We start from the raw sequence: 23,777 nt of genomic DNA on the forward strand, positions 1-23,777 counted from the left end.
TTTCGGGATACTCAATATGCTGTGTATTGTACATTGTAGACTAACAGACTCGATAATGCGTTAACTATGAGTTTTCCTATCTTGCTGCATTTCTTGTAAGTCATTTAATCGAACACACACTATGGGATTTTGGGATTTCCCGCCAACCCAAACGATTTCACCATCACGTAAATATCCCATTTCCGCACCGTGGCCGGCTTACTGTACATCATCGAGATCACAAGCTAACAAATTTTTTTATCAATAAAAGAATACTCTGCCTTTAAGTAAATTTTAGGAAGCATATTAAATAACTGTAACTGCATAGTTCTCAACGACAAACACGTCCATTATTGTTTTTAAATTTAGGAAGGAAGCCACTTTAACAAGATCAAAATGCACGAGTATTCTCTCTTTTACACCGTCAACTGGACTTGTTCCCGTAAAAGCCAAAACGTCCGGATTTGACCTTTTCCTTTGACCGGAATTTCTCCTCGCTCTTCGCATTCAAAGGTACCGAAGGTGTCCAAAAGGATTTTAGTAGCTGAACTGATCTGGATTTTAAGAGCTGAAAATGCATATTTTGTAGCAGTATAAGTGAAAGGCAAAACAATTGCGAAAATTAATAAAAAATAAATTAATCAGTGATATAAATAAATGAGATTACTTAAAGTCAGAGATTACTTAAACGGCACTACTGCATGCTTGATTGCAGATAGCTCAGAAAGAGCAGTTGTACTAAAAACACTAAACAGGAATGTTCTAATGCCTTCTTTACATGCTTCTACAAAATTCAAACATTACATTTGTTCATTGTGGATACTAATGGTAAGGGGATAACGCAGCCAAAACGACAAAATTATCATAAATGACACTACGCTTTGTCTGCAGTGTAATCATCATAATTATTACCTTCGCCAGTTGATTCCATACGGGATGCTGTGTTAACTGTGTCCCCAAACCTAAAATTGTGGAGGAAATTTTTAATTTTAGGCATCAGTTGCAGAGAGCATTAGGTGTTCCTTACAGACAGTATCGAGGCATAGTGAGCCCAACAACTCCGGCGACGCAAGGCCCTGTAACCATCGCAGATCAAGTGATTTACTGATTAATCAACGTGAAATATATACCGTAGCATACAGCTAAACGAGCGAAAGATCAGCGAAAGAGAAATTATACTATTGCCATATTTTCTGGTAGCAATGTGCGCTCTGGATAGACAGAAAAACAGCTTTTAGAAAAAAAAAAACAGTAGGAAGCATTTAAGCAATATCCGAACATGATTAAAAGTACGTACAGCATATCTGTATGACTGTATTCTCCAAATACTTAAATGTCCGCTGCGAATGGAGGGCATTAAAATATGGCTTACGTGGCTTAACAAGGCAAGCTGCTCATCTACTACATGATAGGTTGACATACTAAAAAATCTGTATAAGTTGCTGTTACCATTTTTATCTACCTGGGCGCAAAACTACACCTGCTTAGATTCTATGCAGTACTTATAAAGGCATGCAAAGTACTTAAAGGTATATATAAAGGTCACGAGCATACTCATTTTGACAGAAAATTACAGAAATTACGAGTTTGTACAGAAAATTAGCAGTAAATTATAAAACACACTTAAAAAACTTTAGGTTTGTTTTTACACCACCCTGTTGTAAGTTTATCTCTAAAAACCCTGATCACTGAAACCATAAATATTGCCCCGAACTGCGCACTTCAATGATAACTTAGCATTCTTTCTGCTGCAAAGTAGGTGTAGATTATGGCCGTTTGGCACAAACGTATAAACATCAACGGTTTCCAGATCTATTTCACGTATTTATTTTACAATACTAATTTCTCTACTCTAATACTATTATATTTTTAACGATATGGTTGCTCGCACAACAAAAACAGCACCAGCATAATTTGCATTTGCACTTGGAAATTGGCATTAGAACATTTTTACCTGAGTGAATACCGATTCGCAGTTTCAGCTGATCATTGGGTCGGTGACGAATTTTGAAAGTCGTCACATGTCCTAATAAACTTAACGCCATTTTGACTGCAACCAAACAAAAATTACGAACCAGCAAAAAAGAAATGACTGCAGAATTAACATTTTACCTATTTGGGCTGCATGCTCCAAGCCGTTTCTAACAGGCAATCCAGAAACGCACTAAAAGCATGCACAACGTCTCATTAACACGAGAAATTTTCGATGTAAGTACCGCTCATTCTTATAATAAGAACTATCTGTACCATATAACTGTCTCCAATAGTTTCTACTTTGTACACATCGTACTGAATGATAGTCCCATCAAAGCAGGTATACCTGTAACGCCCAACATATCAGACAGCAATTTTTCCAGATTCGTTGTAGGCAGTGAGCGCTTATGCCGATTTGACTTACAAATCGTTCAGGAAGTCCACAATTTCCATGGGTGTGCTTTCGGAAGACAACGTCGTAAATCCAACAATATCACTAAAACAAAACATCATTTGGCATCGCAAAGGAAATTCCAAAGAACTTCCGTGCTAAAGATCTAGAGATTTTTCTATCACATTTTTTTACCTGAAATATATAGAAACATTTTCATAGGTCTCTGGATGGACCGGCTGACCCTTTTTAAGCTGTTCGGCAACAACCCTAAACCAAGAATCCACATTTAGCATTTTTGTTCATTCAACATGCCAACCACTGGAATACTCGCAAAATACGAAAATATCTGTAATCAGCTACCTACCTATACAGCTATGAGTTATAATAACATAGGTATTTCACTTCTACCTGACAATAAACAAAACCAAAGACACGTTTTTTATAGCAAAAAGTTCTAGTTCTACGTGTCCTTTTCTCGGTATAGGCTTAACGGACACGTGTGATCTCCGCACTGTTATCTGTTTCTGAATTAACATTCATCCCGTTCATGTACGAAGTGGTGGAGTGGTAATAAAAAATGATAATTCATAGTATTATACGGACAAGTGATAATCAGTACTAAGTATCGATGATGGTAGAAAATAACAATAATCGCCGATGTTTGTGTTGCCTGTACTTCAAAGACAATACATATATCTATATTTATATAGTCAAATCAATCGTTTTTTAAAATTGAATTTTTTTATTAAAGTGCTTTAAGTTTGATCAACTATTGTATAAAAGAACGAATTTACTAAAATTAAATTGTATGATAATTAAATCAATTATTTGCAGGTGTATTGTGCAGGTGATAGTCTCAGTATTTACACCTTCATGTGGCACATATTGATTATGCTCTTGTTCTTTGGGCATCGCGTAATCTGATTTCGCATTCCGAAATCCATATCGTTGGAGGTACGAGTACAATATGTGTCGTTAAAATTAGCTATACTCACTTGGGCAAAAGTTGATTTAACAATTGATCACTCTTTCGCTTTTCTTCCAAAAATGCCTGCGTTTTTTCCTCAACCAGACTTTCCAGGTTCTGCGCGTATTGCTCCATCCGTCTCAATAAAACATCCATTATATTGCCCTGCTGTTCGTCATTCCTAAACGATTTATGTATGAATTATTCTGCGATCATGAGACAAGCTCGCGTGAGAATTTTTTGTGATGTGTAGCAAGGTGTGCACAAAAGTCCGTTAAACCATAATACATGCGGATGACGTCTAAACATGGGCACACGAACCACGGCGTCATAAATCATGCTTATGCACCTGGAGATTTGTCGCATAATGCTTCGAATTTCTTGAAACCGTGGTCGATTGGAAGGATTCTGTGCCCAACATTTTTCCATTAGGGCAGTTAATGGCACCGAAGCGGCTTCGGATTTAATCGTTGGTCGAAAAGGTGGTTCCATGTTTTTCATAACCCGTCTAACACTTTCTGTTTAAAATCACAATTTTTCTAAATATATATATTCAAAATATTTTTTATGGCACAGTGCGCACAATGCAAATACTTTCTGTATTTAAAAATCTGCGTAAAATTACTTTTTCTAACAATTTATTTTGATTTCAATATTTTGTTACAAAAAGTAGTGGCTGGGTTAGCTAAAACATTACATGGTACAGTGCATATGTGGGCATGTCAAAATTTAATTATTAGAGTTAATTTAATTTGTCAAACGCTGATACCTTCGGCACTGAGTGGATACATTGCGAAAGGTTCTTCGCGCAGAATAATTTCCTGCATGATGATGCCAAAACTGTAAACATCGGCTTCCTGTGTGCGCCCGGTGGTGTGGTTAATCACTTCCGGTGCTCTCCACAATAATGCCGTAAAGTATTCATTATCCGGACTAAACGGCGGCGGATTATCATAAAACGTTGGAAGACCATAATCCCCGATTTTTAGTACGAACCGACTATCGATATAGCAACACCGAGAATTTAAACGTCCATGAATATGCACTGGTGATGTATGGATATAAATCATTCCTTTAATTATATCATTAATCAATGATGTTTTAAATAGATCATCCAGTTTGAAGGCGTCGTTAGTCAGTAAATTCTGCAAAACACAAAAGGAATTATGCGTTTTTGGTAGAATGGCATACCGTGTATTTATAATTTATTGAAGCACTAGGCAAGCGTTTCAAGAAATAAATTATTATCAATTCGGTTTTCCTACTCAAAGATCTTCTGTTACAGAATAACTAATAAGCACACCATAAAACTGAAAAAAACAACCTGTAGATTTCCTTTTGAACAAAATTCCAGTAGCACCGCCGTCTGCTCTGGACCAAGAATGGCTCCAACAAATCGCATGAGGTTCTCATGTATAACGATACGCACACTCTTTACTTCATCGCGTAGCTCTTTGGTTAATTCAATTTTCCGCTTCTCACACATTCGCAAAAGCACCAGATTGCCTCGAAAAAACACTTGATGTGTTTTGCTGAAGGAATTACTGGTTGTAAAGTTGAGCGTCATTTTGTCGTGTTTTTTTGTGCTTTCCGTTTTGCTGGAATTGACCGTTGTCACGGAGTTGTGCGACTTCCGGTTGGCTCCATCGTTATACGTAAGTTCACTCCATTGTGCCAACCAATCCATTGACGACAAATTCACTTCTTCTCTGGCTCGCTTATACATTAGAAAGCCAGTTATTCCGACCAACACCAAAATTCCCAGAGCCACGCCCACCACAATTTCGGTAATGGGCAGCCCTAAAATTACAAAGCTGAAAGTATTGTACGTGACCTTTCTTTTCGAACCAAGACACTTTATCAAATGAAAATTTTACAATCACTTCCATATTTACGGCTAACCGTGACAGTACGCAGGCGGAGGAGCAACGTTAGTTGACCTTTTATTAGCCTGTTCCATGAACCGCACCTTTAACAACACAGAGCGGACTTTCTCCCATGTAACCACAATATGGTTTATTCAGTGGAGGTCGTCCGTTGGGCCAGGAAATGTTTGCCACTTCTTCGTAATTTTTTTTGTATCCAAAATAATTGGCGACCACAACAAATTCCCCAGATTCTTCACTAATCATGTGATACAATGAGTGGTCATCCGACCGGTCACCGAACGGATCGATGTATACTTTCCCACTTGCGCCACCTGCAAGAACGCCACCGGTGTACTTCAATGCACACTTTGAAATCTAATTTTGCTAGCGACGATTTAGAAGAGTAAACTAACCAACCTTCCCATTTTATGCCCCAGAATCTTTGAGTGAGTGGAATTATGTGCTCCTTATCGACCTTTCCACCTTCGGCAACAGTTAAGTTAACCGTCGATGCAAACATGATGACCGAGTCGTGAAAGGCTCCTGTATGATGTATATAAATGATTCAGGAATTAAGGAAACCATGCGCTCAACAATACCCAAATGCACATTTCTGTGCTGCACAAATTAAGAAATATTCTACTTGATCTAATTTACATTTCACTATACTAGATTTAACCCAAGTATGTAAGTACTGCAAATAAATTTCAAAGCAATATGTTACGCAATAGTAAATAATTCAGAGAAATAAAAAGCAATTTTCCTGGTGTAGGTCGGTGATGGGTGAAAGTGACGAACAGCATTACAATAACATATCAATACAAGAAAAAGGATATAATTGATATCCACAGAATGTCTTGGACCGTAATCCCGTTCAGCCTGCCTCCGCACGGCACGCTCAAATTTCTGGTATTCCGGTAAAGGTCGTTTATCCATAAGTGTCAATACAAATAACGCAGCGTATGCGTGCTTAGCCGCCGCATCGTAGGAATCGTCTGCCGTAAAGGGTTAGTGACGTCATTATATGCTGAATTTTTAAATATTATTGACTATTGACGCTAATTACTCTGTCGCCATCCATTTTTTCCCGATCCGATGATGTCGTTTTGGTACAGATCAAGGGCAACAAAGGCATATTCTCCTTCGCACATTCCTAAGCGATTCGCTGCCAACATAAATCTTCGGAGCAATATTGAGTCCAGCGAGAACACAAAAACTACAAATTCAACCAAATTAATACAAGTCATGACCTTGCCGGGAATTAATTGAATGACGCATTTCAACCACGGCTTCACGTACAAAACAATTCTAATTATTAGAAAGGGATACCTAATGCATGCTATATGCCACCATGGATGCTTTTCGGCTATGCGCAAAGCTTTGACAAATACACATCATTGCACATGCGGTATATGTCAGTCATAAAAAAATAACATTCTGGTCATGCACTCAAAAGCTTTGTAGGAATAATGTTAGCTGAGCAAAAAAAAGCCTCAAATCATACTTCGTCCAAAGCGAGAGGCTTCCTTTAAAATTTCTTCGATCTTCTTGGAAGTGTTTAGAGATCTAGTTAGAAAATGATTCTCGTAAGGCTGTATATTTTCGTCCTTCAGTATGTTGATGAAACCTGCAAAACATTATGTACACCACAGCAGAAAACAAATCAAGCATTGTACATTCTAAATATATTTTCTACTAAATAAATTTGAATTATTAATTATAATTGTGATTCTATTGCAAAACTGACTATTTTTAAATAAACGGGTCATTCGGACTAGCTAATTGGACATGCCTTTCAGTTATCAAATGCAATTTGCCGAATTCACAAGAAATCATCGATATCGGCGATATGTCCACAATTATTTCATGCTACCAAAGTCGACCGCCATAAATAAATAAGCAGGGCGCAGTTGGCAAAATTGTTAATCCGCGCTTAAAATTTATTTGAGAAAGCTTCGATTACCAAGAAACAGCAGGGCCACCTTGACCAAGGTAGGTAATTGTTAGCGACAACGCGCGGTATTCGTGACTATCCCGGTATGTTGACAACAGTTTTTCCTAAGGTCGGCTCTCCGTGATGTTTACCGCAATTACTCGGATGCCATATCCGGCATTATTAACCGCTCAATCCGGATAAAAAACTTAAATGGATCGGTTTGTGGTATTAAGTTGTTAGCCAAAACGCCGCAGTCTGCAGTACCATTAATTGCTGTTATGAATGTAATTCAACATTTATGCTTCGAGCACGTGCGTCTGTGGGCGTGCAGATCTTCGGCTAAATCTCGGCAGTTCCCGTCAACGGCATGGAAGCGTGCTGTATTACGCAGTTTTGCTTGTTGAAACTGCGCGGAACATAGTGACTCGTACAATAAGTGAAAAGTACTAAACACACAAAAAACAAAAAATTTTAATTACAAATTAATTACGTTTAGTGCGTATTTTTTACAAATACCTGCTCGAAAATTTGCATTAGCATTTGTATGATTTGTGCTTATAATCAACTTAAATTAGGTTTTACTGACCTTGCGCTGTAACATTCTTTGGATAATCACAACAATCGCGGATGATTACAATATTGCTCCACTGATAGAATTTCATCATTTCCACAAATATCCTCCATAACGAATAAGTATTAAAGGAGAAACGAATGAGATAGGGATACATGAACGTGGTGTCGACCAGTTCCGCCGCGCCGGTCAGAATGGGCACGGGAAAGTACGTGGTCAGTTCGCAGGCGATGAGCAGATCGGCACTGCAACCCGGACCGATGACGACATCCACGAACGGCGCAAACAGAATGGCTTCCGTTGTTTTGCCCAGTGCATTCCCCTGATGACAGGCGTTATAATAAGGAATCCAATAGACATCGTATAAAACGTTGTACATTTCCAAAGATCGCTTGAAAGCGATTTCCAGCGCTGGGCGAACATCATACATATCGTACATCAAACCAGTGGCGTTTTCGGTGAGGATCACCGCCGCTCGAACCAGAATTGGCGAACCGGTGCCGTTACTGTTTGTGGCATTCCAAGCGTTAATACAACAGATGAAACAACTTAAAAACAAAATGATTATCGCATGTTTGCCGCTGATATAAGGAGAAGAGTGGGTACCGGACATTATCTCAGATCATTATGGAAATTGCACAAAAACCGATATGTCGATTTCAAAACGTTCCGCACTGACTTCCGCACTGGTCGCTTTTAAGGTGATTGCAGATGCAGTGCCTTGCGTAAAGATGCATTATCATACGACGGCAATCCTCTGTTCCGTTCCCGCCATACGTGGCGCTATATACAAGTATATATGAGCAAGTTTCCGTGACGAAATTTAATACATTAATCTGTTAGCTGTCAAAGGAGGAGAGTATCCTCGCTCGGCACTTTCTAAAGGAGTTGCACGGGAGAGTTTCAGTACCTAATCTTGGAATAACTGTATCAATAGCGGCTCGGTGGGTGACTGATTACTTTTTCAGATCGATTAATGGCAATGAAGCGACAGCTTTTAAGTGCAGGTGACATGAGGTATTTTTCCGATTAATCTGCTCTACATATAAACTGTAAACCAGAAGTCAAACTGTTTTTACTTATGGTGAACTCGGCCGACATTGAAGTTTATGTTAATCGGTATCCCTCTTTACACGTTGCAACCACTGTTGCACACATCATAAAAAACGAAGGAAACACCCAATTAACAATGCCAGTTAACTTTTCAGCAGAAGTTTCTCCAAATTTTTGTGCAATAATTTTACATACTTCTTTGAAGGCCGAATTAGTAGTTAATCAAAACTAACCAAAAGGTCTTTGAGGGTAATGTTTCTGCCGGCATGAAAATATGGATCTATCTCGAACAGGTGCAAATCCTACGTATTCGTATGTACAGGTCTAGACATCTCTAGACGGTCACGTCGATGCATTAAATTGGACACGGAATATACTGCACAACAGACTTCTTAAAATAAATGCAGCAAAACATACTGACAATATATAACTTCGGTTATTTATGGCGATTTCGCATAACTTAAAACAACGCGACTTACGCGAGCAACTATAAACAATGTGTTATGTATTGTGCATGTGTACTGCCATGAAATTTGTTTAAAAAAAGCCCCATTAACAAGCTGGATACTGATAAACGGCACGTTAACAATTAGAAAAGATTACAATCAGATACCAAGATCCTGGTGGTCAATGTGCACTAATAACCAAGTATAGATCCAGCCGGAGACTTCCTTCCCATAGCAAACCATTCCGGTCAGTTAACTGTGAATCTGCTCTATGCTGATCTGCTTGTAAAGCATATAGTGCAATCGATCCCATCGTTTCATGTGTTCAAAACTGTGCTACTCTACCCGTAAAACACAGGATGCCCGTTCGGCAGTTTCTTATCACGAAAATGAAGGGGTGATCAGCTCGAAACTTGGCAACATCGTCTGCCCCGAGGGATCGCTTTTGGCGAACCAGTACCGCCGTCGCTGCGGCAGCTTCCGTTCCTTCTTCATTCACATCTGGAAAGGCGTTTATTGCGGTAATCACAAAGAAAGGAACAAAACAAATTTAAAGTAAAAAGCATAAGTTTACAAAAATTGGAAAAACCTTATTAAAAAGCAGCTGATTCTAGCTGGAAAGATACCTCAATCAAAGTATAACGACTCATGCACTTGATGCTTAACAAACGAATCATACGAACAAAATTAGACAGGAACCGAAAGCTGCAGTACTTTGCAACATAACCAATCTGCGACTGATGTCGCTTAATTAGGTAAAGGCGAAACTAAATCAAAACATCCACCGCTTTTCACAGCTGAGCCACACGTCCAACAAAGGCCACAAGACCGGTGCCTTGATGCCGAATGGCGAACATGAACGGATGGTCAGCACGGAACTGCGCTGGAGGTGGTTCGACGACCAACGCTCGGGTCATCATCATGGCTGTGGCTGCCGCGGCTTCCGTTCCCTCCTCATTCACTTCTACAAAAACCATTACAACAATTTTGAATCTTACTAAAAAACTCACAGCATGTTACAAAATGTCATTATTTTACGTGTCCTCACAATGATATCACGTTTATGAGAAAACGTATTTATTGTGCGGCACTGCGGCAGCACACAACCAGACGGATGACCGAAACGCAAAGTTATGGAACGTATAAAGAAGACGGGGCATACAAAGTAGGTATTACTTTTCTTCCCAATTATGACAAGGGTAACTGCCACAAAAAAAAGAGTTCAAAAAAATGTGACTGCAGGTATACTAAAACTATAAAAATTCCAGTACTGCAATACACGCAAAACTTTCAAAGTCGATGCGGACATTTGTAGTTGCTCGGTAAAAAGGGAAAAGAAGTTGCTTAAACGACTGCTGTGGAAATCTTATTTAATAAACATTTAATAGCCTCCTCAATGTCCAGTTATACTGGTTTCTACTAATACGAGTATAAAGTCTGAATAATATAATATTTATTCAAGCTAATTTTATTTATGTTTCGATATGTACTGCACTTACCGACAAAAGCTTTGTGCAGCACTTCCGAAACGACCAACGGCTCATCGGCAATTCCACTCAAATCCGCTTTCCCAAACAAATGCTGCACTCCCATCTTCTGCAGCACATCTACCAGTTTGTACGATTCCTCCAATTTAAACTTGGGCAGCCACACATCCACTTTCCGCTGCGAACACGCATGATAGATATTCCGCAGCGCTTCACCCGTCAGTGACTTCTCCAATTCCGCCAGTCCATTCTTATCCTGTGGTAGAATCACCAACATCGACATCTCCTCAGCTTTATACGGGATTTCGATCATTTGGAAGGGCGGCAGCGGCAGCTTGACTTCGTCGTTGTTAAAATATTTATATTTCTTCTTTCCCATAAACATCATATCCACTTTGCTCACTTTCCCGTCCAAATTGTAAAAATCCTCCTTCTTCGTGTTCTTATCGTCAAAACGGTTCAACCATGAGGCTTTGAAGTAAATCGCGTTCACCAGGACCATCAGAGTCTGTGCTGTGACGGCGCCACCACTGACGAGATCGCGGATTTTATTGTTGGTCTGCTTTTCCACCCAGGTGTTGATCTCGCGGATGGCTGAGTCCGTATCCTCCTTGAACGCTACCTCCCCGATTTCTCCGTTGAGTTTCTGCGTCACCGCGGTCTGGTATTCGGGTTTCAGGTGGAAACCGCGTTGGACGTAGACGCGATTGGCCAACGACAAGTCGAAGGCATTTTGTCCGCGTTCGTCTTTGCTGGGCACGAACACCTGCATCACTTCACCGTAGGCCTTCAGGACGTCGGCCTCGTTGCCAGCGAAGTTCTGCTGGATCTGCAGAATGGCTTCGAGTTCCGCACGGGTGGAGGATTTGGCTCCGACGTACGCCAGCAGCAGCGCCGAGGAGATACTCAGCGGAGAGAGAAACAGATTAGACGATGCATGTTCCGGACTGGCGGCGATCTGGTGGTAAATGTTCATTGAGAATTCGTCCATGGACTTCTTTATAGATTCTAAGTGCGTGGTCATTTTAGCGGTGTCGGGTGTGAGGAATACGGATCTGTATGAGCGGGGACCGTAATGAAGGAATGGGACCGAGCAGATGTCAAACCTTGATATGAGGCACGAACAGTTATTTACCACTTTTCGCAAAATAATAACCATAATGAACGTTGCGTACTTACTTGGAGCCAACAGTGGCAACAAGCTTTGAAATTAATCCGAGTATAAAAATTTGAAAAACCGATAAAATTGGGTTAAACATTTACTTTTGGAAATCAAAATATTGTGGATATGATGGGAGTTTCTAATTTTTGAATGAATGGTGCTGTGCCGTGACTCAACTTATCACTCAAGCGTCATGAAGCGGCATAGCCCCGGAAATGGAGCGGTTCCACCTGGGTGTGACAGTTACCTAAAAATCGACTTAATTGTTTGAATCATACGAGATTTGTAAGAAAGTTATTTAAATCACAGAGATGTGAACTTGAACAAAATCTCCTTATTAGTGTGAAATTAATTGTTTAGTTGCTGCATATTGTGCTCTGAATACAAACGGAGATTATTTGGATTAGGCCAGTCAAAGTTTAAAGATTAAGTAAAATTGGGTAACTCGCTCGCTGGGTATTGGGTAAAATTGGATAATTAATCGCTCTTTAGATCTGCAGTATACATACATACTCTGTACGTAAAATTAAAAACTTTTAACTTTTGACTGTTCTTTTTTCTATTTGATCCACGATATGATAATATTTTTATTCACATAAATAAGCCGGACAAGAAACCCTGTAAGAAACATGCTCGAGGCATTTCCCACACAAAAATTTCAATAAAACGAAAATCTAGCAATAAAACAACTGCAGCCCTAATCAAAATGCTAACAATTCGCATTAGCGAAAGCTGTTTTTTCGTCACATTGGTAGGCAGCCAGCATATCCTTCGTAATGTCACGGAAAATCTGTTGGGCAGGAGCAGTGCAATCGGAAGCGGTTTTCGCAGAGATGCAAACCTCGTAACGCTTCAGCTCACTGTAAAAATTACATGGTAATATCAAAGACAGTATTTGATATCGTTAATTACAAAAACAGTGCAAGCAGGACGGAAAATGCTTCCTATACAGTAATGATCATCTGTTGTATTCTGTACATACATAAAAATTGTAATAAGTCCTGTTTTAAGCAAAAAATAGGAAATACGTATCACCATTTCACACTAAAGCTTACAGCCTGTGACTCTTTCATATCAGTTTAATTCTTGATAATTTGAATGAACGGCTTTTTATCTGTGCGTAACATTTTTATTTGAAAATTTAAGTAATGGTTTTCACCAACAGTAAGTCTCAAAAAAGTAAAGAAGAACCAACAAGAACAATTAATTGTACAGTATTAGAACGTGAGTTGTCTATTATTCAGGATGTGCATTATTATTTAAGCAACTATACGACGTGCACGTGTTTATTGACTCACCAGCAAAGTTCCTTGTGAATCTGTTGACCTTTCTGGATGTTGAATGTTGGATCGGCCGGATTTGTCGTCAAATACGCATACAGCTTTGCAACCATTGGTTCTTCACACTTGGAATACCATTTGGAGGAATTGCTCGTGCATCCCTGGGTAATGTTGCTGACCTTTTGCTGACAAACTCCCGTGTTCTGCTGTCCGATAAAGTTGGTTTTCGGTACCACCTGCGGGAAGCAGTGCTTCATGAAGTCCGTAATACATTTGCGTCCAGACTGATCCAACCTAAGGACACATGAGGGCCATGAAGCCACTAATTGCTTAACCGGAAAATAAAACGTTTTATGTGCAAGTATAACCAACATACGTTTTTTAAAAGCGAGAGTGCATTTGGCCCTAAATACTGAAGAATTTTCACTTACTCGCACTGGGTTGTTAAATCACGTGCCCATTTTTCATCGGTTAATGGAATTCGCTTTCTTTCTTCGTAGCGCTTCATGAAGTTACGGATAGCCGGTTGCACGCATTTCGGAATAGCTTCGTTAGGATTGCATGCTGGATTTTGCACTGGGACACTCGAATTAGGAACCTGCGCACTGACCTTCAGCAGAACGATAGCCAAAAGTGTGGTAAAACCGAGTAACTTCATTCTGACTGTGATTTATAAATTATAGTGTTTGCAATGGACTACGGTCACAAAGTTCGGACCACAACTATCGCTCTGACAGCAGGACACCAAAAATTCCCCGTTTTTGTGATGCTTTTATAGCAAAATTTTGTTGATCGACGGTTTTAGTGCAAAGGACACTGAGTACCGTGACAAAACACAGAGTTTGTTCATGGAAAGTAATACGGATCTGCTTCTCTGTACGCTTAATGTGTCCCATTCCCGGCGACATATAACCTGCAATCTGCATGCCAGTGCCAGCAATAGCCAAAATGCATGACCTATACTTCGAAGTATACGATCGTTGTGCCTATTGTTCTAAGCAAGCTCATCTTTTCAATTTGACTCTTTAACTAGTTACGAACTGGGTCAAAAATATCATTACCGTACACGTACTTATGTTAGTTATGTATATAACAAGTACACCATAGTATGGTGTACTTGTTGTGTATGGTATTGGCGACCATACACGTACTACGTATTAATCGTAAATATTATAACAAGTGCAAATAGTGCCGGTTTAATTTTAAAAATTAGTATATCGCACAGTCGTACAGAGGGCAGACACGCACTGCATCGTTGACAGCGAAGTAAAAAAAATTTAAAAGAAATTTTATCTGCAGATAGCCAGTCTTTTGTCTTTTGTTACTTATAGACTATAAAAAATCACATAAAGTACTGCAGAAAGGCAAACAAGATTAAAACTGAACCATCTCGTTCCCATTCACACTTTTAGGTACAGTCTCGTTTTCTCTGGAGAGATCAACATTGATATATAATACAATAAATGTTTTATACCTGAATGAGATAATATGTATACAAAATTAAAGATAATAATGAATATGTGATAAATATACGCTTGCTTCTAATTTTGTCATATTACGGGAACTGATTTTTAAAATAGTGCCTGCGAGAGAGAGTGATGCTTGGGACTCATTTCATTAATTTTTGTTCTAATTTTACACCATAAAACCTATTCATGCTGTGATGATGTAACATTCCGTGCGGTTTAGAGCACTCTGTATTTGCTTTAGCACTGAGAAACGATGATCCTCTGTTATTTCTTAACTTCTCATCAAACAGCGTTTATTTATCCACGAAGATGTGTCTATTACAAAAAGTGCCGCATGACATTTCGCAACCGCAGCAAATTTTTGCGCTGTGATACTGACGCGACAAGCCATCAAACCTTGACAGAGTGTCTAAACTCAATAGGTACCTAAGTATTCCTGATGTTTGGTTTGGCTTTAACAGAAACGGAATGTGTGTTTTGTAATATGTGCGAAGTGGGAATATCCGTTTGTCTGGGGATGCACGTTCCATCAGGGTCTGCGTGCTGGGCGTACGCACAGCGGAATTAGAATAAAAATTAACAAAGGCATACTTAATAAAACGTTCCGGTAATACAACCGGAAATATGTTTTCGAAGTTATTGTATAAAGCAGTGTATAAGCCAGTACGTTAGTAAGTATTATAAGAAAAACAATTATTCGCAATAAATTCTAATAAATGTTGTATTAAATTACTTACTATTATTATGTAGCCGGTGCTGTGCTGATAGCTTGAGTGATAATGAAAGCCAGAACTACGCGATAACGCATTTGCGCAACGTAAAATTGCTCCTCCGGATTTTATGCATGAAACCCGATAGATACTATTTTTAGTTCAAAATTTAACACAGCACGTGTTTAAACATGGCAGCATTGAACCTACGTATCTGTCTGAATGCTAACATCAAGCTGATTCAAGCATGAAGTGTATTTATGTTAATTATAGTGTTTCCTAATTTAATTGATATATCTATATGCTTATTTCTACCCTCTTCTTATCGCGGAATAAATTTCGAGTATTCAGTGGTGAATTGCTGCTGATGTCGGCACGCAGACTTCCTGTACCTTGCATGTGCATGTGCTGCTTATGGATTGTGATATTTTCCGAACTTCTGAGTTTCAGATCGGACTGCCTGTACCGTATATACAAATAAAGATGAATGGAAACAATCCCGTCCGTTTGTTGGTTAAGCCCCGTTAACAGAGCTGAATGCCATGATTACATAATAAATAACCATGTACAGCACAACATCACAATACGTAGACGAGTACCACCCTTTAAAAGGCTGTAATACAAAACGCGAAATACAATAAGTACAGAACCCGTGTCTAATGGTATAAAGCAGTCAAATTAAACCATATGCTAGTGTGCGCTCAGCTGTGGCGGCTGGTGGCGCAACCCAACACAAACACAACATCGCCGCGCTGATCTCGACCAAAAGGCGGTTCTTATTTGGATGTTAAAAAATTCATTCGCCCCGATTGGCATGTCCTAAACTGGCAGCAAGATTTATTTTGCTCCGAACCAAAAACAGTGTATCGACATAATTCGCCCCGGCGACAGTGCTCAGTTTGTTTAGACTTAATTCCTTGTTTTGCCTATTCCGCTCAATATTGTCCTTGAGAGTGGGGTTACATCATATTGTCTTCCGACCGGGGAAATCAACAGTCGGAATCGATGGTGGTGCGCGTGCTGAGCAGTGAGTAAAAGAGGAAATGTCGAGTAAGAGCGCAACCGCTACACCCGACAGCGATCGACGTGATGATGGTTTCATAAGCGATAATGAGCTGGATGGGCTTAAGAAAAAGCTGGATGATGATATCCGCCAGATGGAAGACCACATGAAGCAGTGGCGGAAAGAGCATTTCGACCCCGACGGATTTGCGGAGAAGACATACAAGGAATCCCGCACGTCCACCACAACGACCACCACATCGAAAACCACCTATTTCATGCCGGAAAGTGAAGCCAAGAAAAGCCCACAGAAATCCATCCTGAAACACTGGCGAGCGGACAATCTCAATGGACCGTTGAAGTTCAACGTGGAAGTTAATAAGCAAGCGGCAGCCGGTAACCATGAGAGCCGGCCGCCCACTGTGGACAACGATACGCATGTGCGGTTTATCTTTGACCTGGGCAAATTCCATCCCAAGGAGATTCGTGTACGAGTGGTCAATGATAAGCTGAAGATCTCGGCCAAACGGGAAAAACAAACGGATGCCAAATCTATTGGGGAAGAGTATAATCGGGAAGTGATATTGCCGGCCGATGTGGATGCGGAAAGCGCCACTTCGGTGTATTCGAAGAACGGTGTACTGGTGGTCGATATGCGGTATAAGGCGCGCGAGGAGATTAAGCCATTCAAATCCACACGAACTTTCTACACTCGGGGTTTCAGTTCCGATTAGAATGGCGCCATATATATCCATCCACTTGCCGCATCCCTTGTTAGTCCGTGGAGTATAGAGCCCTTGAAATATTTTGGAGATAATTCAAGGGTGCAATATTGGCTGTACTCAACCGATCAACGTAATCAACGTAAGCGCTTCCTGTCAATATGCACGCTTTCAGCAGTTCTTTTAGAAAACACTTCCGTGCGAAGTATGCGCACTCTGTGATTAGCAATTTTTATTTTGCTTCGTTCAAACTGAAGGATTTAGAGTAATATAATAAATGCAAATTAGTAACTGCATATTTTTATATGAGAAGTGGGTTTTTGGTATTTTTTTTTCGTTTTATCTTCACATGTTTATACGTTTTTTATATGGAATGGGCTACTTACCAGTTTACAGATAAAATTACCACAAAGTCATTTTACGGCTTCTTCTGGTGATCGTTCTTTTTAAGCGACAATATAATGTGAGAAAAGCTGGAATGAACCAGGCAAACTTATTTTGATCTGTTTTAAATTTAATACGCATACATGTATACAAACACGTTAAATTTAGACAAAGAAATTAAAATAATATGCTGAATTGCCAACAATAGGATAATAACAGACTAACAGCAGTCAATTCACAACGCAAGTGGCTATTAGGTAAACGTACAGAGCGCAAAAGATCGAAATTGTTATGATATTATACAACTTTTTGATACCAGTAATCAGTTTTACGTTGCCCACGCTGAGGAAGGCGAGGATGTGTATTACTTATGTAAGTTGCACGACCATCACTAGTTGTACTCAAAAGCCAACAAAAAAGAAAGCGTTTAATGAGCAAACGATATCACATCGTATTACAGTCTGCAGATCTGTCAATTGCGCGAGACGAAATGTAATGGACTAGTGGCGCGCTAGGGGTGTGTTAAATGGGATCCCGTTGTCAAAAACTGGAAGCGATGGGGATGGTCATTAGCTCCTTAAGCTCATACTAAAGCAATTTCCGTTTAGGCCATATACAAAGATTGTTATAATAATATTAAGCAATGTGGCTGTGGCTCTCTCAAGTTTCCATCACCAAACAGCCAATCAACCAATGGATCCCCAGTCCCGTCGAACAAATTCATCTAGTTTACTACCATCGCAACAACCGCGACGCGACAGCCCATCAAAACAGCGGAAAACGGTTCCTGTGTATGAGATAATCTTAACACTGGCGATTAACTTATTAAGTATTATTCCAGTCCTGAGAACTTAATATGCAGAGCGAAAACTGTCTAAAAGAAATACTAGCATGTACTAGGTGAAACTGGTTGTAATAGCATTTTTCATTTAATAACTTGCATTTTCCGACATTGACAATAACGGTCAACCAGATAAATTAATAAATACTTAACAGCAAACACAGAAAAACTACGGGTTTAATCAAGAATGTTTCAACCATCACAAGTATATTTTCCATAATAATCAACGAAAACGCGTAATTCCAGAAGAGCTGAACGCGACTAGCACAAAAAATCAATCGCCAAAATCCCGACCGCAAGTTCAGAACTCGAATCCTCCATTATCCGTTATTGTTCGATTTTCCAAAGAAAACTTCAAATTATACTGTAGTCTCAACAAATCCTAAAACAGCAGATTTATATTTTTAATTTCGAATCCAATTCTGTTTCACGCTTAAATACTTAAACTGGATACGCAAAGATGAGCTACCCAACAAAGAAAACAGAAAGGTTGCTAATCCACTACCTTCAAATGAACCGATCACTACAACAGTTAGTGCTCTCCTGTTTTTAACGCAGTACGCACGGTTAGCCGAGCACAACGTACCCGCTCGGATTTCGCCACAATGATAACCTGCAGCGCTGGACTGGAAGGAAATATAGGATTGTACGGTGGCAGGTCGAATGCCGATTCAGATTGCACTTTGACTCGCATTGTCTGCAGAACAATCAACCCTTGTGTGAGTCCATAAACTCGGGAAACGATGTAGAACCGTTCAATATGCCAAAATGCTGACAAAATTATGCGCTACACGGACAAACAGTAAAGGCAATGTCACGCAGAAACAGCTGCAAATAACAGCTAGCGTGAACAAACAAACTGCATATCAAATTTCGGTACACAAGTGCAAAGTCCTGCGTCATGAAATTTAACTCAACCGCAATTACTGCTTTTTCAATGCAAAAGAAAACAGCCAGGACTTTTCATGCCACTACAGCTTCCTAATCAAAATTTAACAAAGTATTATCCCATCTGTGCCGGTTCTTACTTGACCACGGAGAACTAATATAAAACATTTACTGTTAGTTTTACCTTAGATCCAGAGACGTTAAACTGCAGTTGGCTAATGGGCGATGTGTTCAAATTGGCAAAAGTTGCAACAAGGACGTAACAATCCTTTCTTGGTTTATTCTTCGCCACATGTATGGAAACGTTCAGTTTATTCTGATCATATGCCGTCACCGGAGGTACTGCACCTGCAAAGCGAAGGGCATCGGAATAAATTCAACGAAGTTCTTTTTCCATAAGTTTCAAAAAAAGGTAATCCAGCTACCACATAAAGACTGACAAAACTAATCCCACTCAAAAAATCAAAAACAGTTCGTCAGATTAAGCCTGCACTCCATGGGGTTAGAATAACAGCAGCATTTCCGCGCTGTATTTGGAAATTTCAACGTTGCACTAAAACATGTTTCGCATGTACGAGTATTTTTCCGATCTGGTGTCAAATAAGCTTAGCCAGTTCGCAAACAAAATCTTTTACGATTGGGATTACAGTTTCCCACCGTTTCAAAAGCCACAGAAAAGCGAGTGTACAAAAGTCGAAACACTCGAAAATTACGGTGTGTGTCAACTGCAGCGCGGCAATCGAGATAATTATTAGTTAGCAAAATATTATATAACAATGATATGCATCTCCATAAATTCATTTTAATTTCTACCCCGGTTAAACATCTGGAAACAGATTTGCCTAACACTCCTACGCGAATGCCAAGGTGACTTTAGATGGTAAAAGGCAAAGCCTTACTTAATTGAAGATCATTAACAGCGACGGCTATCCCATCTATAGGTGCCGGGACATCGACATCGCCATTCTGGGAGGGGAAGGTGGGCGGACTGCCTGTCTTTTTTGATAGTTGCCTGTCGTTAATTAACTCATCATCACCAGAACCCGCCGCCCGTTGCGCCGGAATATCTTGCTTATCGAATGCTGCCGGTTCGCGCTGCATTTCATTTAAAGTGCGTTTTGGCTTCCTGTAAAACAACCATTCTTACAATGATCAGTAAAAACAAGTAGCGAATTTCACGAAAGATTATACCGCAAAGTGTAAGACGAGTTAGGTATTTTATTTATGAACTCGCACAACATGAAACAAAGCTTACGTTTCAATCTGAAATCCCCGACCGCCGCTGCCTTTATCGCTGAGACTCAAACCTCCAAGAAAGCTATGAGTAACGTCATCAAATTCCACCAAAGTTTTACGCGTGGACGAAGGGGATACAAGAGTAGGATCAGCTACAACAATCATGCATTGAAAGCATTCGCTTATGCCTACAGCACGTTCAGTACAGTTACCATTTATAAAACGCACGCACGCCCTTATAAAACGCCCGTGTGCAGTCCTTTGCGTAGGCATTATAAAAATTACCTCGCTAAAAATTCGTTTTCTTAAACGACATTTTGTAAGAACGGTATTCTCAAGATCATCCTCGGCAATATACCTTTGCTGTTCGCAGTCGCACTATCGGGTCCCGCATTGGAACCGGAAAGCGACGAGCTGCTGGATGCTGTGGGGAGCTTTGATCCTGGCGAAACAGCAACCAGCGGCGTCGGCATACTGGTGCTGGACATGCTGAACACCTCGTCTAAGATGGATAGCACATCGTCTTTGGGCGGTGGAGGCATTGGTCCAGAAGGTACATGGCTTGTAGAAGCCGAATCCAGCGACAGCAGTTCTACATCACAAATCTATAAACAAATACTTCCTAGTCTGTTAACAAGACATAACAAACCTGCTGGAAGCGTTGACGGCGCAGACGTCTGGGCTTTCCCCTTCTCGTCAAACGTTTCTGCAGACAAACCTAAAGCGCGGTACTGCTGGATAGCTTCAGTCAGTTCATCGCTTGTGGCAAGAATGTCCGCTAAAATTGAATGATACAACTGAGAATCCATTAAAAATATAATAAACCAAAGAATCATGTTAATTACGTAGTTTCTAGATTATCCTTAGCAGCGTGTAAAAGAATTATTACACGATACTGTAATGGAAATAAATCACATGGTACAGTCAGATTACCCAAATTTGGACCATCGTCCGTTTCAGTGTTGCTCTCAGCAGTTTCGGCTGCTAATTTAAATACGCGTGGCCTATGTTGTTCACAGGTCTCGAACAGCTGCCGCATAGTTTCCCTTTCCGCAAGGGTACTAGATCCGGAAGAAAAATGCTTCATCATATCCAGTAGCAAGTCGGCGCTCTCTTTAATTTGAATCAGATCGGAATGCCGGCGGACAACCTTCTCCACGCGTTGATCATCCTGCAACAGCCAGCTGCATCAACAAGTACGATCGCATACGAATAAAGTAGCATTCACTACATCTACTCATCCTGTACACAATTTACAAAGTGGTCGCACCTCCCGAACCATGCTTTTGATCAGACGATTGGCAGCCACCATATCAGCAGGATCTTTACTTTGTAGCAGGCGCCGCAAAAGCTGCAAAAATGGAAAATCAATAAATGATACAGAGGAATCAGATACTACACTACGAAGAACATATCAGACAGCCTTTTGTCGTATTCAGACAACTTTTCCTGCTTAAAACCTTTAAGCGTAACTAATTGTAATACGGTGCATTTACAAGTTTCGGTACAAAAAACCCTAAAAATAAACCGCTCATATTATCATTTACAGCAAAATCTTCAGTTTTCCCTTTTAGTAAGGTACAAATAATATTTCACACCCCCGCATGAATGCAATACTGTACAGCACCGCATAGCCAGCAATCAAACAATCGTAGAATAACTTTTTACAGCACTAAGCGATCGAACTTAAAAACAAAATCACGTTCATCTTAAGTAACTGGTGTACAGGGTGAGTCACGGTCCAAGCTTTAATCAACTCTTATGCACCCAAATAAACTACTTGTACGTACCACATCTCACCCTTTCTACTTCGTATACAATAATCAGCATAACAGGCATAGAAATACCATTTGTACATTTTGCTGATATTGTTAAAAAAATCGTTAACATTTCAAGCAACGAAATAAACTCAGCGACTTTGTAAAAATTAAAATAGCAGTACTTCATTTGTCGTTTGTAACAAACGAAATAAACTGCACGTCAATGGAAAGGATCAAAATAATACAAAAGGAGACAGTAATGGTGGAAAAAGCACAATGTTTCCGCTGGCAAAGATAAAACTACTAATAAACGGTCTTTCGACAGTATGATACACTGAAGTTTTATGCAATTTCTTCATACATTACCTTAGCTCGTTCTTCGTCCTCCATAATGGGGTTTTTAACTCGGGGTGGCGGGGGAGGCGGTGCTTCAAAGACGACCGGATCCTCTTTGATGATTCCTTGCTGTTTGAGCATATTGTACGCCTCCACGATCTTCTGCTCGTACCGCATCAACTGGCTCCAGGAGTACAGTAATTCCACAGTCTTCTTCTTAACAGATTCCGCAGTTTTTTCTCCCAAATACTACAAAGACAATGCTTCTTCTAATAAACCATAATAAATTATGAACGGAGCTATACTCACTTTAGGAGACACAACTTTTATTAATTCGTTTAGAAAGCGAAATTTTCCAATTTCCGACTGAACGGTTCTCCCGCCTCGTCTCGCCAGAGTGTCCAACAGCTGTGCAAACATGTTAAACGATACAAAATGCGAAAAAATGAAGAAATTTAAAAATCCTTACTGCGATGGACTTCAGAGCCTCACGCTCGCATGGTGACTGCACCTTATGGGCAAGAAATTTGAGACAGTGTGCCAGCACACCGAGGTCGGCTTGAAGGATCTTAATAAACGCATCTTCGACATCTTGTTCATGACTTAAGGCTCGGGGATCCGTGAGTTTCACTGGAAACAAATGCGAACATACTTCATATTTCCCGTTTCATTTGCGTCTTCTTGGTGCACAATCAAACGCTCACCCACGAAGTTTTCTCCCTCTACCATAGGCATTTTACACCATAAATGATACGTCCTTTCCGGGAATGCAACAGCAGTCAGCAATCAGTATTTTATCATCAAGCAAAGCACGTTAAAACAGATACATCGAAAAATTTTGCTTCGTGCTGGTGTGTATTCTTCAAAAATAAAAAATATCTAATGCTTTTTTTAAGTTTTTGAAAAAGTTTTTGGGATCAAGGTCCAAGCCATAGCGACTAGCAGTAAATCAGGGCTGCTGCATCGCATCGTTGCACGTGGAAAAACGTAAACTGACGTAAGTACCGCCCGCGGAAGAGCTGGATGACGAGTTATCTTATGGCATTGCAAGTGCAGGAAAGCGTATTCCGTTGTAGGCCGCAATTTCGACACTAAAAAGCCACAGCTTAATTAAGCTGGTGCTTCAGCTGCTGGGAGAAAATTTTGTTTGGGTGTCAAGAAGGCTCCATAGCTCAGTCGGTTAGAGCGCCGTGCTAATAACGCGGATGTCGTGGGTTCGATCCCCCCTGGAGCCAACTTTTTACGTTTTGAATGTTTCTATTGTTTACCCTTGTTAATTTTAAGTTAAGTTATGTATATTTTGTGATAGTTG

The 23,777-nt window shown here is 40.1% G+C and overlaps 5 protein-coding genes and 1 non-coding gene across 9 annotated transcripts; 2 read left to right on the forward strand and 4 right to left on the reverse strand.

The window, feature by feature from the left end:
- Positions 1-133: 133 nt before the first annotated feature.
- Positions 134-8,442, reverse strand: LOC129588645 (atrial natriuretic peptide receptor 1-like). 2 transcript variants are annotated; one of them, XM_055482968.1, is made up of 18 exons: positions 7,705-8,442; positions 6,687-6,809; positions 6,249-6,398; positions 6,017-6,177; positions 5,600-5,732; positions 5,284-5,514; positions 4,639-5,114; positions 4,084-4,459; positions 3,664-3,832; positions 3,343-3,495; positions 2,540-2,614; positions 2,378-2,449; positions 2,227-2,299; positions 2,092-2,143; positions 1,934-2,029; positions 1,007-1,055; positions 892-941; positions 134-547 (listed from the first exon to the last, which is right to left on the reverse strand). In XM_055482968.1, the coding sequence occupies exons 1-18, from the start codon at positions 8,300-8,302 to the stop codon at positions 396-398; spliced, it is 3,189 nt and encodes a 1,062-aa protein (XP_055338943.1). In that variant the 5' UTR covers positions 8,303-8,442; the 3' UTR covers positions 134-395. The 2 variants fall into 2 exon arrangements, with proteins under 2 accessions (XP_055338943.1, XP_055338944.1); XM_055482969.1 differs by lacking the exon at positions 7,705-8,442 and adding an exon at positions 7,146-7,239.
- Positions 8,414-11,999, reverse strand: LOC129588647 (leukocyte elastase inhibitor-like). 2 transcript variants are annotated; one of them, XM_055482972.1, is made up of 4 exons: positions 11,855-11,999; positions 10,688-11,781; positions 9,534-9,689; positions 8,414-8,472 (listed from the first exon to the last, which is right to left on the reverse strand). In XM_055482972.1, the coding sequence occupies exons 1-4, from the start codon at positions 11,932-11,934 to the stop codon at positions 8,429-8,431; spliced, it is 1,374 nt and encodes a 457-aa protein (XP_055338947.1). In that variant the 5' UTR covers positions 11,935-11,999; the 3' UTR covers positions 8,414-8,428. The 2 variants fall into 2 exon arrangements, with proteins under 2 accessions (XP_055338947.1, XP_055338948.1); XM_055482973.1 differs by lacking the exons at positions 8,414-8,472; positions 9,534-9,689 and adding an exon at positions 9,691-10,152.
- A 450-nt stretch (positions 12,000-12,449) lies between these two features.
- Positions 12,450-14,031, reverse strand: LOC129588650 (uncharacterized). The gene is made up of 3 exons (XM_055482974.1): positions 13,549-14,031; positions 13,136-13,411; positions 12,450-12,697 (listed from the first exon to the last, which is right to left on the reverse strand). Exons 1-3 carry the CDS (start codon positions 13,773-13,775, stop codon positions 12,547-12,549), a joined length of 654 nt encoding a protein of 217 aa, XP_055338949.1. The 5' UTR covers positions 13,776-14,031; the 3' UTR covers positions 12,450-12,546.
- A 1,906-nt stretch (positions 14,032-15,937) lies between these two features.
- Positions 15,938-17,436, forward strand: LOC129588605 (uncharacterized). The gene has a single exon (XM_055482913.1). The coding sequence runs from the start codon at positions 16,340-16,342 to the stop codon at positions 17,030-17,032; it is 693 nt and encodes a 230-aa protein (XP_055338888.1). The 5' UTR covers positions 15,938-16,339; the 3' UTR covers positions 17,033-17,436.
- Positions 17,437-18,314: 878 nt separating this feature from the next.
- LOC129588588 (ADP-ribosylation factor-binding protein GGA3-like) lies at positions 18,315-23,419 on the reverse strand. Of its 2 annotated transcripts, none has more exons than XM_055482892.1 (13): positions 23,170-23,419; positions 22,935-23,095; positions 22,775-22,873; positions 22,496-22,714; positions 21,640-21,720; positions 21,303-21,540; positions 21,019-21,147; positions 20,728-20,961; positions 20,389-20,521; positions 20,033-20,259; positions 19,318-19,481; positions 18,832-18,942; positions 18,315-18,627 (listed from the first exon to the last, which is right to left on the reverse strand). In XM_055482892.1, exons 1-13 carry the CDS (start codon positions 23,198-23,200, stop codon positions 18,547-18,549), a joined length of 1,908 nt encoding a protein of 635 aa, XP_055338867.1. In that variant the 5' UTR covers positions 23,201-23,419; the 3' UTR covers positions 18,315-18,546. The 2 variants fall into 2 exon arrangements, with proteins under 2 accessions (XP_055338867.1, XP_055338868.1); XM_055482893.1 differs by having other exon boundaries at positions 18,751-18,942.
- Positions 23,420-23,626: 207 nt separating this feature from the next.
- Trnai-aau (transfer RNA isoleucine (anticodon AAU)) lies at positions 23,627-23,700 on the forward strand. The gene has a single exon. It is a non-coding gene; the product is annotated as a tRNA-Ile (tRNA).
- Positions 23,701-23,777: the final 77 nt, after the last annotated feature.

Source organism: Paramacrobiotus metropolitanus, unplaced genomic scaffold (assembly GCF_019649055.1).
Source record: "Paramacrobiotus metropolitanus isolate TYO unplaced genomic scaffold, Prichtersi_v1.0 Parri_scaffold0000030, whole genome shotgun sequence".
NCBI lineage: Eukaryota > Metazoa > Tardigrada > Eutardigrada > Parachela > Macrobiotidae > Paramacrobiotus > Paramacrobiotus metropolitanus.

Excerpts from the sequence above, each read along its gene's own strand:
- LOC129588645 (XM_055482968.1), bottom strand. The coding sequence starts at position 8,302 with ATGTCCGGTACCCACTCTTCTCCTTATATCAGCGGCAAACATGCGATA. Across the intron at positions 2,615-3,342 it reads TTAAATCAACTTTTGCCCAA|GGTTGTTGCCGAACAGCTTA; the intron begins GTGAGTATAGCT and ends TTCTTGGTTTAG. Across the intron at positions 2,300-2,377 it reads GTGGACTTCCTGAACGATTT|GTATACCTGCTTTGATGGGA; the intron begins GTAAGTCAAATC and ends TGGGCGTTACAG.
- LOC129588650 (XM_055482974.1), bottom strand. The coding sequence starts at position 13,775 with ATGAAGTTACTCGGTTTTACCACACTTTTGGCTATCGTTCTGCTGAAG. Across the intron at positions 13,412-13,548 it reads GATTTAACAACCCAGTGCGA|GTTGGATCAGTCTGGACGCA; the intron begins GTAAGTGAAAAT and ends ATGTGTCCTTAG. Across the intron at positions 12,698-13,135 it reads ATTCACAAGGAACTTTGCTG|TGAGCTGAAGCGTTACGAGG; the intron begins GTGAGTCAATAA and ends TAATTTTTACAG.
- LOC129588647 (XM_055482972.1), bottom strand. The coding sequence starts at position 11,934 with ATGTTTAACCCAATTTTATCGGTTTTTCAAATTTTTATACTCGGATTA. Across the intron at positions 9,690-10,687 it reads GCTGCACAAAGCTTTTGTCG|ATGTGAATGAAGAAGGAACG; the intron begins GTAAGTGCAGTA and ends ACGCCTTTCCAG. Across the intron at positions 8,473-9,533 it reads GGGCATCCTGTGTTTTACGG|CGCCACGTATGGCGGGAACG; the intron begins GTAGAGTAGCAC and ends ACTTGTATATAG.
- LOC129588588 (XM_055482892.1), bottom strand. The coding sequence starts at position 23,200 with ATGCCTATGGTAGAGGGAGAAAACTTCGTGG. Across the intron at positions 21,721-22,495 it reads AGGACGAAGAACGAGCTAAG|CTTTTGCGGCGCCTGCTACA; the intron begins GTAATGTATGAA and ends CCATTTTTGCAG. Across the intron at positions 20,522-20,727 it reads TGCGACTGCGAACAGCAAAG|CTGATCCTACTCTTGTATCC; the intron begins GTATATTGCCGA and ends TGATTGTTGTAG.
- LOC129588605 (XM_055482913.1), top strand. The coding sequence starts at position 16,340 with ATGTCGAGTAAGAGCGCAACCGCTACACCCGACAGCGATCGACGTGAT.